We start from the raw sequence: 12,347 nt of genomic DNA, 5'->3' as shown, positions 1-12,347 counted from the left end.
CACACACACAAACACTCACTCACACACACAAACACTCACACACACACACACACACAAACACTCACTCACACGCTCGCTCGCTCACGCACTCTCACTCACTCGCACACTCACTCACATGCACAAACACACACACACACACACTCACTTACTCACTCACTCACTCTCTCACTTGCACGCACACACACACTCTCTCGCTCACTCACTCACTCACACGCACAAACACTCACTCGCACGCTCACTCACTCTCTCACTTGCACGCTCACTCACTCACTCACACAAGCACAAACACTCTCTCACTCACACGCACGCTTGCTCGCTCGCTCGCTCACGCACTCATGCACGCACTCACTCACTCACACACGCACAAGCACACTCACTCACTCACACACGCACTCACTCCTCATGCACGCACTCACTCACTCACACACGCACAAGCACACTCACTCACTCACACACGCACAAGCACACTCACTCACTCACACACGCACAAGCACACTCACTCACTCACACACGCACAAGCACACTCACTCACTCACACACGCACAAGCACACTCACTCACACACGCACAAGCACACTCACTCACACACGCACAAACACTCACTCACACACACACACACACAAACACTCACACGCACGCTCGCTCACGCACTCATGCACGCACTCACTCAATCACACACTCTCACACACACACACTCAATCACACACTCTCACACACACACACTCACTCTCACTCGCACACTCACTCACACGCACAAACACACACTCTCTCACTCACTCACTCACACGCACAAACACTCACTCGCACGCTCACTCACTCTCTCACTTGCACACTCACTCACTCACTCACACGCACAAACACTCTCTCACTCGCTCGCTCACGCACTCATGCACGCACTCACTCTCTCACACACACACACTCTCGCTCGCTCACTCACTCACTCACTCACACGCGCACACACACACACACTTACTCACACACTCACTCACTCACTCTCTCACTTGCACGCTCACTCACACACTCACACACTCACTCACACGCACTAACACTCACACACTCACTCACACTCGCTCGCACGCTCACTCACTCACACGCACACTCACTCACTCACTCACACGCACGCACAAACTCACTCACTCACACGCACAAACACTCGCTCGCACACTCACTCACTCACACGCTCGCTCGCACACACATACACACCCACACACACTCTCACTCTCACTCACACTCGCTCACTCACTCGCACTCTCTCACTCGCTCACTCACACGCACAAACACTCACTCACTCACTTGCTCGATCGCACGCTCGCTCACTCTCGCTCACTCACACACTCACTCGCTCACTCACTCGCTCACTCACACACTCACTCGCTCACACACACACTTACTCGCTCACACACACTCGCTCACTCACTCACTCTCTCTCTTGTGTGACTGGTGTCAGCTGGTGTGTCACTTCCTGTTGGGTTTGATCTCATTTTCTGCTCCCTTTCTCTCGGTAGATGCTCATGTTTCCAGAAGGAACGACGACTAACGGCCGAGCTCTGATCAAATTCAAACCCGGTACGACAAACACTCACAGGCTCTGTTCTAAAACCTAGTGAGCTCCCTTTGTTGTTTTTTAAGAAATTAATACTTTTATTGATCAAGGCCGCATTAAATTTATCAAAAGTGCCAGTAAATAGATTGATAAAGCTACATAAGATTTCAAATAAATGCTGTTCTTCTGAACTTTCTGTTCATCTGTGAATCCTGAAAAATAAAATCTATCACAGTTTCCACAAAAATATTAAGCAGCACAACTGTTTTCAACATTGATAATAATCAGAAATGTTTCTGGAGCAGCAGATCAGCATATTATACTGATTTCTGAAGATCATGTGACACTGAAGACTGGAGTAATGATGCTGAAAATACAGCTGCGCATCACAGAAATACATTACAGTTTAACAGAGATTCACATAGAAAACAGCTGTTTTACACTGTAATAATATTTCACAATTTTTACTGTATTTCTGATCAAACAAATGCAGCGCTGGTGAGCAGAAGAGACGACTTTCAGAAACATATAGTCTTTTTGAATATCATTCTCATATCTATAGCTACATGCTAACGGCAGTAATCTCTCGACAGGAGCGTTTCTGGCCGGTGTTCCCGTTCAGCCCGTCTTGCTGCACTATCCCGGTGAACCGGTGAGTCTGGGAACAGCAAATGCCTCCCACCGCGTCTGCGGCTAAAATGAACGGAAACCACTGGATGACTAAATATGAGCAGGACAGTGAGACACAGAGAGCTGCTGAACGAGATAAAAGAGCACAAGACTAATAAACCAGTAAAATGACACTGAAACGCTTCCTTTATGCACGACATATAACATGAAACATCTCTTGAATATGTTTGCAGGACACGGTTCGCTGGACCTGGAAAGGACTGACGTGGTGAGAAGGAATTTTTGTGCTGTTCATAACTGATAATAATCAATCAGAACAAATAGTTCTTCTAAGTCTAGCTGTCTGTGGTTTCGTCTGTAGGCTCGGCACGCTGTGGCACACCACCTCTCAGATCTACACCAGCGTTACCGTGGAGGTGGGCGGGCTTCATTTGATTGACATGAGTCGGAGCCAACAACTGCTAGAGTCTGGCTCAGTAATTGTTCTTTGCTCTGATTGGTTGTAGTTCCTGCCCGTCTACACGCCGTCACAGGAGGAGAAGCAGAACCCGGACTTATACGCCGAAAGCGTACAGAAACTCATGGCCAAGTACGTCACGCGCCGTCTGCGCTCTATATAGGCAGATCCCTACGTAGGCAGCATCGGAAACTAATAGCAAAACTTAAACTAAAATTAAAATAGAAACAGAAAATACTAAAATATAATAGAATATTAATGATAGTAAAGCAGCACTGGTGTTGACCAGGATTGAATTTGAATTGCATTTGAATTTTTCTGTCTATTTCTGTTATTTTATTATTATTTATACTATTATATTATTTACTAATGTATTGAATGAGCTAAAATTTTTTCCCAATTTTATTTTTATTTTATGTTTTAGTAACTTTGTGTGCTTTTGTCATATTTTTTTTAATCTTTTCATTGTCGTCTCAGTAATTTTTTCCCCCCAGATTTATTTAGATGATTTTTCAACTTGATATTTATAACTACTATTTTTAATAGTTTTAGTAATTTTGTGCTTTTGTCTTTTTTTTTATTTTTTATTAGCTTTTGTCGTCTTGGTAATGACAATTTTTTTTCAGCTTTATTTCTTCGACTATTCAACCATTTTTCAACTATATATTCAACTATTATTTTTAGTAGTTTTAGTTTATTTTAACAGTAACAACACTAGATTCGGCCTGGTTACTTTCGGGTTAAATACAACAGAAGTTCATCCACCTAGAAAAATAATAATAGGATTTAGCCTAATTTACAGCTGAAATAGCACACTTTTACTAATGTAAGTCATATTAAATGTGCAATATTGAAATGTTAATGTCTCGTAGAGCTCTGCGTGTTCCTGCCACAGATTATGTGATGGAGGGTCGATTTCCTGTGAAAAAGCTCGGAAACCTCTCGCTTCCCCTGGAGCCTCCGGCACAGGAAACACTCAAACTGCTCCGTGAACACGGGTGTGTGTGTGTGAGTGTATGTGTGAGTGTTTGAGTGTGTGTGTGAGAGAGTGCGTGTGTGAGTGAGTGTTTGAGTTTGAGTGTGTGTGTGTAAGTGAGTGAGTGTGTTTAGATTCTCTCCACCCATTCGTCTCACACTTTCGTTCTCCTCATCTGCAGTCTCACTAACGCTCGCGTGGAGACCGTGATGAACAACGTGATTGACAGCTGTCACTCAGGCCAGAGCACCATAGTAACGGCCGATCACCTGACCACTCTTTTGGGGCTCAAGGACAGAAAGACGGCGGTGAAGATCTGCTCGCTTTACTCAAAGGTACCGCAGTGTGAGATTCAGTTCAAGCATTCGTCTGTCATTATTTATTAACCTCATGTGGAACGCAAACATAGATCTGCAGGAGCAAACATGTAAACTAAAATTAAAATAGAAACAGAAAATACTAAAATATAATAGAATATTAATGATAGTAAAGCAGCACTGGTGTTGACCAGGATTGAATTTGAATTGCATTTGAATTTTTCTGTCTATTTCTGTTATTTTATTATTATTTATACTATTATATTATTTACTAATGTATTGAATGAGCTAAAATTTTTTCCCAATTTTAATTTTATTTTATGTTTTAGTAACTTTGTGTGCTTTTGTCATATTTTTTTTTATCTTTTCATTGTCGTCTCAGTAATTTTTTCCCCCCAGATTTATTTAGATGATTTTTCAACTTGATATTTATAACTACTATTTTTAATAGTTTTAGTAATTTTGTGCTTTTGTCTTTTTTTTTATTTTTTATTAGCTTTTGTCGTCTTGGTAATGACAATTTTTTTTCAGCTTTATTTCTTCGACTATTCAACCATTTTTCAACTATATATTCAACTATTATTTTTAGTAGTTTTAGTTTATTTTAACAGTAACAACACTAGATTCGGCCTGGTTACTTTCGGGTTAAATACAACAGAAGTTCATCCACCTAGAAAAATAATAATAGGATTTAGCCTAATTTACAGCTGAAATAGCACACTTTTATTAATGTAAGTCATATTAAATGTGCAATATTGAAATGTTAATGTCTCGTAGAGCTCTGCGTGTTCCTGCCACCGATTATGTGATGGAGGGTCGATTTCCTGTGAAAAAGCTCGGAAACCTCTCACTTCCCCTGGAGCCTCCGGCACAGGAAACACTCAAACTGCTCCGTGAACACGGGTGTGTGTGTGTGAGTGTATGTGTGAGTGTTTGAGTTTGAGTGTGTGTGTAAGTGAGTGAGTGTGTTTAGATTCTCTCCACCCGTTCGTCTCACACTCTTTCGTTCTCCTCATCTGCAGTCTCACTAACGCTCGCGTGGAGACCGTGATGAACAACGTGATTGACAGCTGTCACTCAGGCCAGAGCACCATAGTAACGGCCGATCACCTGACCACTCTTTTGGGGCTCAAGGACAGAAAGACGGCGGTGAAGATCTGCTCGCTTTACTCAAAGGTACCGCAGTGTGAGATTCAGTTCAAGCATTCGTCTGTCATTATTTATTAACCTCATGTGGAACGCAAACATAGATCTGCAGGAGCAAACATGACAAAACCGAGCACCATAAAATCATAACAGGACCATAAAAGCACTACATTCAAGTCCACTACCATGGCTTTAAGAAGAAAACGCTCACGTTTAAAGGGACAGTACACCCAAAAATGAAAATTCTGTCATTTACTTACCCTTGTTGTTTAAAACCTTTGAGTTTCTTTCTTCTGTTAAACGCATAAGAAGAGATTTCGAAGAATGTCAGTAACCAGACAGTTGGCGGCAGCCATTGACTTCCATAGTATAGTATGGAAGTCAATGGCTACCGTCAACTCTTTGGCTTCAAAATATCTTGTTAATTTTTTGGTTAACTGTCCCTTTCGGTCGTTATTCAGTCAAAACCAACTAAAATTGGTGCATTTGGTTACGAGACGCACAAAAGCCAATAAATGGAAGAAAAACAACAGAAAGTCAGTCATACGTGACTGAAATGACATGAGAATATATATATATATATATATATATATAATATCAGTCCTTGTGTGTAAGCACACCTGATAATCAGGCAGTTGTGAGTGTCTGTGCTGCTTTTTAGTTAAAAAGCTTCCAAATAATTCATTCAAGTTTACATTGACAAGCACATTATATGCTTTTATCCAACTGAGCAGGTGTGTGTGTGTGTGTGTGTAGGATGATACGGTGGATCTAAGGCAGGTTTGTCTGAGTGTTTCTGCCGTTTCTGGATTCAGGAGTCTGGAGTCTCTCATACACACTGTGTTCACGGTGAGTGTGTGTGTCGATGGGTGTGCAGTGTTATCAACTCATATTATGCAAGTTGTTTGTTCTGACTGAGGTGTCGACGTACATGATGGTCTGACTGTTTTTACTGTGTGTTATAAGGAAGTGCTGGGAAATATTTACAGACAGGGCCTGAAATGAACATCAAATGCGAGTAAAAATCGGCGTAAGTGCGATTTATCAGTCTGTGGTGTAATTATATTCATACGTGTTCAAGAGTGAAGCGCGGCACTGTGTTCATTTACACGTGAGCCACTCATGATAACAATATACGAGTAAATGCTGCGCTGAACTGGCTGTGAGTTTGAGTTGCTATTATATTAATAAAGTGCCACTGAAAATGCAACGTGCAGCAAACATCTTCTCAAATTTGTAATCAGAGTAGTTTATAAATCCAAAAGAGAAGGCCTCTCCGGTTTAGAAGCTCTATGGTATGCATGGATGGGCGCTTTTTATTTCACTTCTTTTGGACAGAAGCAATGCAACACCCTCTGAGTACAACGATAGAGCTTGAAAGATCAAAGACGATTTTTAATATAACTCCGACTGGATTCGTCTGAAAGAAGAAAGTCATATACACCTAGGATGCTTCGGGGGGGTGAATTACAGTTATTGACCATTAATGTTTGTTTGTAAACAGAATTTAAATAGACAAAAATAAAAAATAAATTTAGTAAAAAACTAGAAAAATCATGATCGAAAGAATCCAACACTTCGTACTTGAAAATTCAACTATATTACATATACTCAAGTCTTTTTGTGACACTGGGTTGCACCGTTGTCATTAAGGAGGCTTTTTTGTTCATATGCGTACACACACACAGATGCGCACATTATATAGATGCGCACACACACTATATAGATGCATGCACACACACGCTCGCTCAATCTCATCAAAAATACTCCTCCTTCGCCGTGTTTTTGTTCATTTCTTTCATTATTTCATGCGATCCAAAGCTCTCCGTTCGAATCCGTCCTCTTCCCGCTCTCCCGGAAATCGGCCATCATTTGCCGACGGAGAGCAAGAAATTACCGTAAAAATAAAAAGCATGCAGAAAAGCGCATGCTGTCTCCAGTCAGGAGCAGTTTGAATGATTGTGATGGTGCAGTCGGGAGCATGACTCCAGCTTGGTGTGCTGCCGGTTTAAAGGGCTAAATCATGATGTGGTGTTGGTGTGTGTTGGCAGTGGTACGACTCTGACCAGGACGGGCTGCTGAGCGCAGGAGATCTGTCTGGTCTGATGGGGGCGCTGGTGGGCATCCCTCAGTACGAGGTGGAAGAGATGTACTCCGCGCTGACCACCAGGGGGCGACCGACTGAAGGTAAGCATCACTGAGCTAATCACGCTCCTATTTAAGTGCGTTATGCTAATCGATTATGTGTTGATCTCCTGAAGCTTCTCTGCAAGACTTGCTGATGACGCATCCAGTTTATCGGAAAGTCCTTCGCGAGTATCTCCAGTCCAGCGGGCTTGCAGACGGAAATCACAATGGGATTCCCAACGGGAACAACAACGGGATTTATAGCGTTAGCCCTCCGACTGCGCAAGCGTAAACTAGCATGGACTGTGAGCGCAAGAGAATGTCATAGTGAGGTTACGTTTACAGGATTTCTTCCTTGTGTCTTATTCTTAATTTGTCCTGTGGAATGATACTGTGAGAATATACTTAATCAATGTGCCTTGGAACGAATACCTATATATACCTTCGCGAGTATCTCCACTCCAGCGGGCTTGCAGACGGAAATCACAATGGGATTCCCAACGGGAACAACAACGGGATTTATAGCGTTAGCCCTCCGACTGCGCAAGCGTAAACTAGCATGGACTGTGAGCGCAAGAGAATGTCATAGTGAGGTTACGTTTACAGGATTTCTTGTGTCTTATTCTTAATTTGTCCTGTGGAATGATACTGTGAGAATATACTTAATCAATGTGCCTTGGAACGAATACCTATATATATTTTATCATGTAGTCTGAAGGATCTGTGTGTGTATTTAAAAGTGTATATTTTAAGCTTTGTATATTGGAAAAACCAAAGATGCACTGTACTGCGAAGGAATTCTGCCGAAGTGTCATATTTTATACTTTAATATATTAAACTTCTTAAATAAAGACGCGGCGTTTCCTGTGGTTTGTGTTTATGGTTTATTATGTCTCAAGTGGTCAGTTCGTCCACCTTTTCTGAAACGTTTGGTCACGTCTTCGTAATCGTGGGCTCGCTTTGCCACACAAATCTGTTTCTTGCGCGCGTGCTTCACGTTTTGTCGCTGATTTTCGTTGAGTCTTTCCACGTGGGTTTTCAGCAGTTTTTAGCCTCCTTGCGACCGGCAGCGTGATCTTTTGTTGCTTCCGTCGTCTCTTGTGTACGTTATTTTTGTGTACGTTATGTTCCTCAGTGTTGTTGGGCAATGTCTGTTTGGTACAAACGCGTCTCGTTCTCTGGGAGTCGTTGGGAGGCTCTGAATCCATGTTATTGTTGTCTTTTGCACGCCCTACATGCATACATTTCTTTGTTTTTTGCCCGACTTCCATGTTTTTCTCTCCGCGGTGCTCCACTCTATCATCCACCGGGGGTTTTGGTGCTTCTGGGTCATGTTTTATGGCACGAGGGAATGTTGCATGATGGGAATCGTAGTTCTGAAGACCGTTGGATTGAGTGGCGCAGTCGAGTTCAGAAACACACGAAGCCTCGTCTTTTTGGTTTCCATCAGCTTCTAGACCAAAGTCTTGAAGATCAGGATGAGCAGTTTCTTGGACGGAAGCGTTTGGATCCATTTGGGAACGTTGGCCCTCGGGATTCGCTAGCAGAGGTTGAGTTGATGTTCGAAACACATTTTGGCCTTTGATAGTATCCCGAAATGGCACGGATACGGTCTCCATCGTGTGACTTGTGGCTTCAGGGGAGCTGAAATCCCGTTGGACCGCAGACGGGGCTCCAGAAACCGCTGTGCGAGTCCAATCCGAGCATCCAGCGACTGGCTCGGGGATCATACTGGAAAGCGTGTCCTGGGAATCGTCGGAGGAGAGCAGAGAGCTGATGTAGTCCATGTCGAAACCAGCCTGAAAGAGAGAGAAACGCACTTTAACACGACTCCAGGGCAACACCATTCATTTCTGAGATTGTAGTTGACCTCAGTCGGGTTGTCGAGCAGCTGGTCGAGGAACAGCCCGCACACATCCTCCTCTTCGGCTGCTGTGACCTCTGACCCATCGCTGACCTTTGACCCCAGAGCGTCCATGAGCTGTGAGTATTCGGCCAGCGCGCCCTCGGCGAGATCCTGGACGCCCTTTTTAGATATTTTACCCGCTTTCTTCACTTTCCCCGAGCGTCGACCTGAAGACGGACAGATCTCTGGTCATGTGACGAGACTCTGTGTTTACTCTCTATTTTAATCATATATGAAGATTAGCTTGGAATATAAAATATGTTTTATAAAGCGGAGAGTTCCGGTGCTTGATTCTGATTGGCTGAGCCGCGTTCGAAGCTGTTGTAAATGACGCTACAAAGTAACACACATCTTTGTTTACGTCTGTGTGTTGCTCGGCAACCACTTTGTAGCAACCACAACTGTTTCTGAGGAGCTACATTGTTTGGTGGAAGAACACTGTGTTTATTAATATCATTACACTTTATTTGCTCTGCTTTATTTTGTGAAACCTAACTACGTGTATGGAATAACCGCATCGCGTCGTGCCTTACAACGCCCCTTAGCTGTTATAAATTCACTGTAAACCACGGTTTCACGGGGATTATTGTTTTAATCAGTCAGCAAGTAAATTAAACAATGGTGCATGTATTTAAGTTTTTTTTTTTTTTTTTTTTCAAATATGACGTCCAACAGCGTGACCCATAATCCTGACCTTTGCGTTTGTCTGTCTGAGGAGTAGTCGGATGATCTCCCGCTCTGTTGGCGCTCTTGTCCTGGTTTTCCATCTCGGAGAACCTACAGGAGAATACAAACTTCCAGATAAACTCCCGAAAGACTTCCAGTGGCAGTCATCATTCCTATTGTGAGATTCGCTCTTTATCCACCGTTTCCACCAGCAACATGGCATCAAGCTAACACACAATTACTGTATAGTAATTCATATAAATGTGAGTAACTAACAATCCTCCATCATCTCGGTGTCGGAAGTGTGTGTGATTTGTTAGTTTTTCAGCTCACATCCTGGCAGTGTTGTAGTATAGCTGGCGTTCAGAGACGGAGATGTTCTTCCACTCCTGAACGGCTGCGTTCACGGCAGCAATGAACGGGAGACCCGGACGGTACTTTGCGTTTGTCTGTCTGAGGAGTAGTCGGATGATCTCCCGCTCTGTTGGCGCTCTTGTCCTGGTTTTCCATCTCGGAGAACCTACAGGAGAATACAAACTTCCAGATAAACTCCCGAAAGACTTCCAGTGGCAGTCATCATTCCTATTGTGAGATTCGCTCTTTATCCACCGTTTCCACCAGCAACATGGCATCAAGCTAACACACAATTACTGTATAGTAATTCATATAAATGTGAGTAACTAACAGTCCTCCATCATCTCGGTGTCGGAAGTGTGTGTGATTTGTTAGTTTTTCAGCTCACATTCTGGCAGTGTTGTAGTATAGCTGGCGTTCAGAGACGGAGATGTTCTTCCACTCCTGAACGGCTGCGTTCACGGCAGCAATGAACGGGAGACCCGGACGGTGCATTACACGTCTGAGAGAAATAACACACGACAGATCTTATCAAAGAAGAAAAAGCCTTAACCCCCATGTTTTAAAATCTGCATTAAAAGGCATTAAAAATTAAAATATCAAAAAGTTATAAAAGTTTAAATGTACTGTAAAGAAAATGCACTGTACATTCTTTACATTTTATAAAAAATAATATTTTACATAACAGGTTTTACTCTAAAATTGCACCCAAAAAAAGTAAAGTCTTGTGTCTAAATAAGTAGTGTTCCAAATTTGAAGTTGATATGAAAAAAATGGAGGTTTCTGAGAGATTTTATTTAGGGTGTTATACCACAAACAGCCACCGGGTGCCTTAAACCTAAAAAAATGCTTTTTTTCTGTCACAAATGTCTAGATTTCTCTAGATTTGTCTGTTTACAGCAACAACAAAAAGCTAGCTATAATGATAAACACGGGGGGGTGAATAGTGTGCAAATACTTAAAAAAAAAAAAAAAAACTAAATAACCTAAATAATAAAAGAATGAAATATGAAATAAAAAATGCATACATACACATGTATACCTTTTATTAAATATATAAACATTTGTTATCAAATAAATAAAACACAGTGAACAACAATGAAGACATAGAAAAATAATAAAGAATGCATGTTAATAAGATTCTAAAATAAATATAATAAATCATAAATATATGATACTAAATAAAAAATGAGTAAATAATTAACAAATTAAAGTGGAATGAATTGTAGGAATTATGAGTACAAATTAAATGATAAAATAACAATTGATACACGTGTCATGTTATATACTAAATGCATAAAATGCTAACGAATAGCTAACAAAGAAGAAAAAATACAACTTCATTTCAGGCTTTTGTTTTTGTTTTTGATGTGAACGGGCCGTTATATCGGACCTGAAAATACACAACTCCGTGCATCAATGAAGAGTTACTGTGTATTCCAGCAACATGCTTCTGTTGAAATCGTAATAATCACACCGTGCAAATAAATCACTGAAAACCACAGTGTCAGTGTGTGATCAGCAGTGTCACTGCAGTGTGATTTGATCAGAGAGAGTGTGTGTGTGTGAGAGAGTGAGAGAGAGAGTGTGTGTGTGTGAGAGAGTGAGAGAGAGAGTGTGTGTGTGTGAGAGAGTGAGAGAGAGAGTGTGTGTGTGTGAGAGAGTGAGAGAGAGAGTGTGTGTGTGTGAGAGAGTGAGAGAGAGAGTGTGTGTGTGTGAGAGAGTGAGAGAGAGAGTGTGTGTGTGTGAGAGAGTGAGAGAGAGAGTGTGTGTGTGTGAGAGAGTGAGAGAGAGAGTGTGTGTGTGTGAGAGAGTGAGAGAGAGAGTGTGTGTGTGTGAGAGAGTGAGAGAGAGAGTGTGTGTGTGTGAGAGAGTGAGAGAGAGAGTGTGTGTGTGTGAGAGAGTGAGAGAGAGAGTGTGTGTGTGTGAGAGAGTGAGAGAGAGAGTGTGTGTGTGTGAGAGAGTGAGAGAGAGAGTGTGTGTGTGTGAGAGAGTGAGAGAGAGAGTGTGTGTGTGTGAGAGAGTGAGTGTGAGTGTGTGTGTTAGTGTGTGTGAGAGAGTGCGCGGTGGGGTCAGATGCTGTTGCTGGCAGTGAAGCGGTGAGAACACGGCCTCTCTCTCTCCAGTAACCGTCTGGCAGGACTCTCGATGTGTGTTTGATTGAGAAAGAGATGGAGACGCTTGCTCGGGTGAAAACCCCTCACCGTAGAGTGGTTGAAGGTGCTC

At 42.4% G+C, this 12,347-nt stretch overlaps 1 protein-coding gene across 2 annotated transcripts in view; it reads left to right on the top strand.

Moving 5' to 3' along the window:
* lpcat4 (lysophosphatidylcholine acyltransferase 4) overlaps window positions 1–7,630 on the top strand; it is a 16,342-nt gene extending 8,712 nt beyond the window's left edge. The window contains exons 4-13 of one of the 2 annotated variants that reach the window (XM_016260643.1): window positions 1,505–1,565; window positions 2,136–2,194; window positions 2,406–2,440; window positions 2,534–2,588; window positions 2,679–2,761; window positions 4,700–4,825; window positions 4,945–5,098; window positions 5,825–5,917; window positions 7,120–7,255; window positions 7,330–7,630. In XM_016260643.1, coding sequence (XP_016116129.1) covers window positions 1,505–1,565; window positions 2,136–2,194; window positions 2,406–2,440; window positions 2,534–2,588; window positions 2,679–2,761; window positions 4,700–4,825; window positions 4,945–5,098; window positions 5,825–5,917; window positions 7,120–7,255; window positions 7,330–7,487 — 960 coding nt within the window. In that variant the 3' untranslated portion in view covers window positions 7,488–7,630. Of the gene's footprint in view, window positions 1–1,504; window positions 1,566–2,135; window positions 2,195–2,405; window positions 2,441–2,533; window positions 2,589–2,678; window positions 2,762–3,501; window positions 3,628–3,786; window positions 3,941–4,699; window positions 4,826–4,944; window positions 5,099–5,824; window positions 5,918–7,119; window positions 7,256–7,329 lie in introns of both variants that reach the window. The other variant, XM_016260644.1, reaches the window with a different exon arrangement.
* Window positions 7,631–12,347: the final 4,717 nt, after the last annotated feature.

The sequence above is a fragment of the Sinocyclocheilus grahami genome, unplaced genomic scaffold, assembly GCF_001515645.1.
Source record: "Sinocyclocheilus grahami isolate Dianchi unplaced genomic scaffold, SAMN03320097.WGS_v1.1 scaffold2137.1, whole genome shotgun sequence".
Classification (NCBI taxonomy): Eukaryota; Metazoa; Chordata; class Actinopteri; order Cypriniformes; family Cyprinidae; genus Sinocyclocheilus; species Sinocyclocheilus grahami.
Note: the sequence above shows the minus strand (reverse complement) of the source record. Positions and strands in the feature narration are given on the sequence as shown.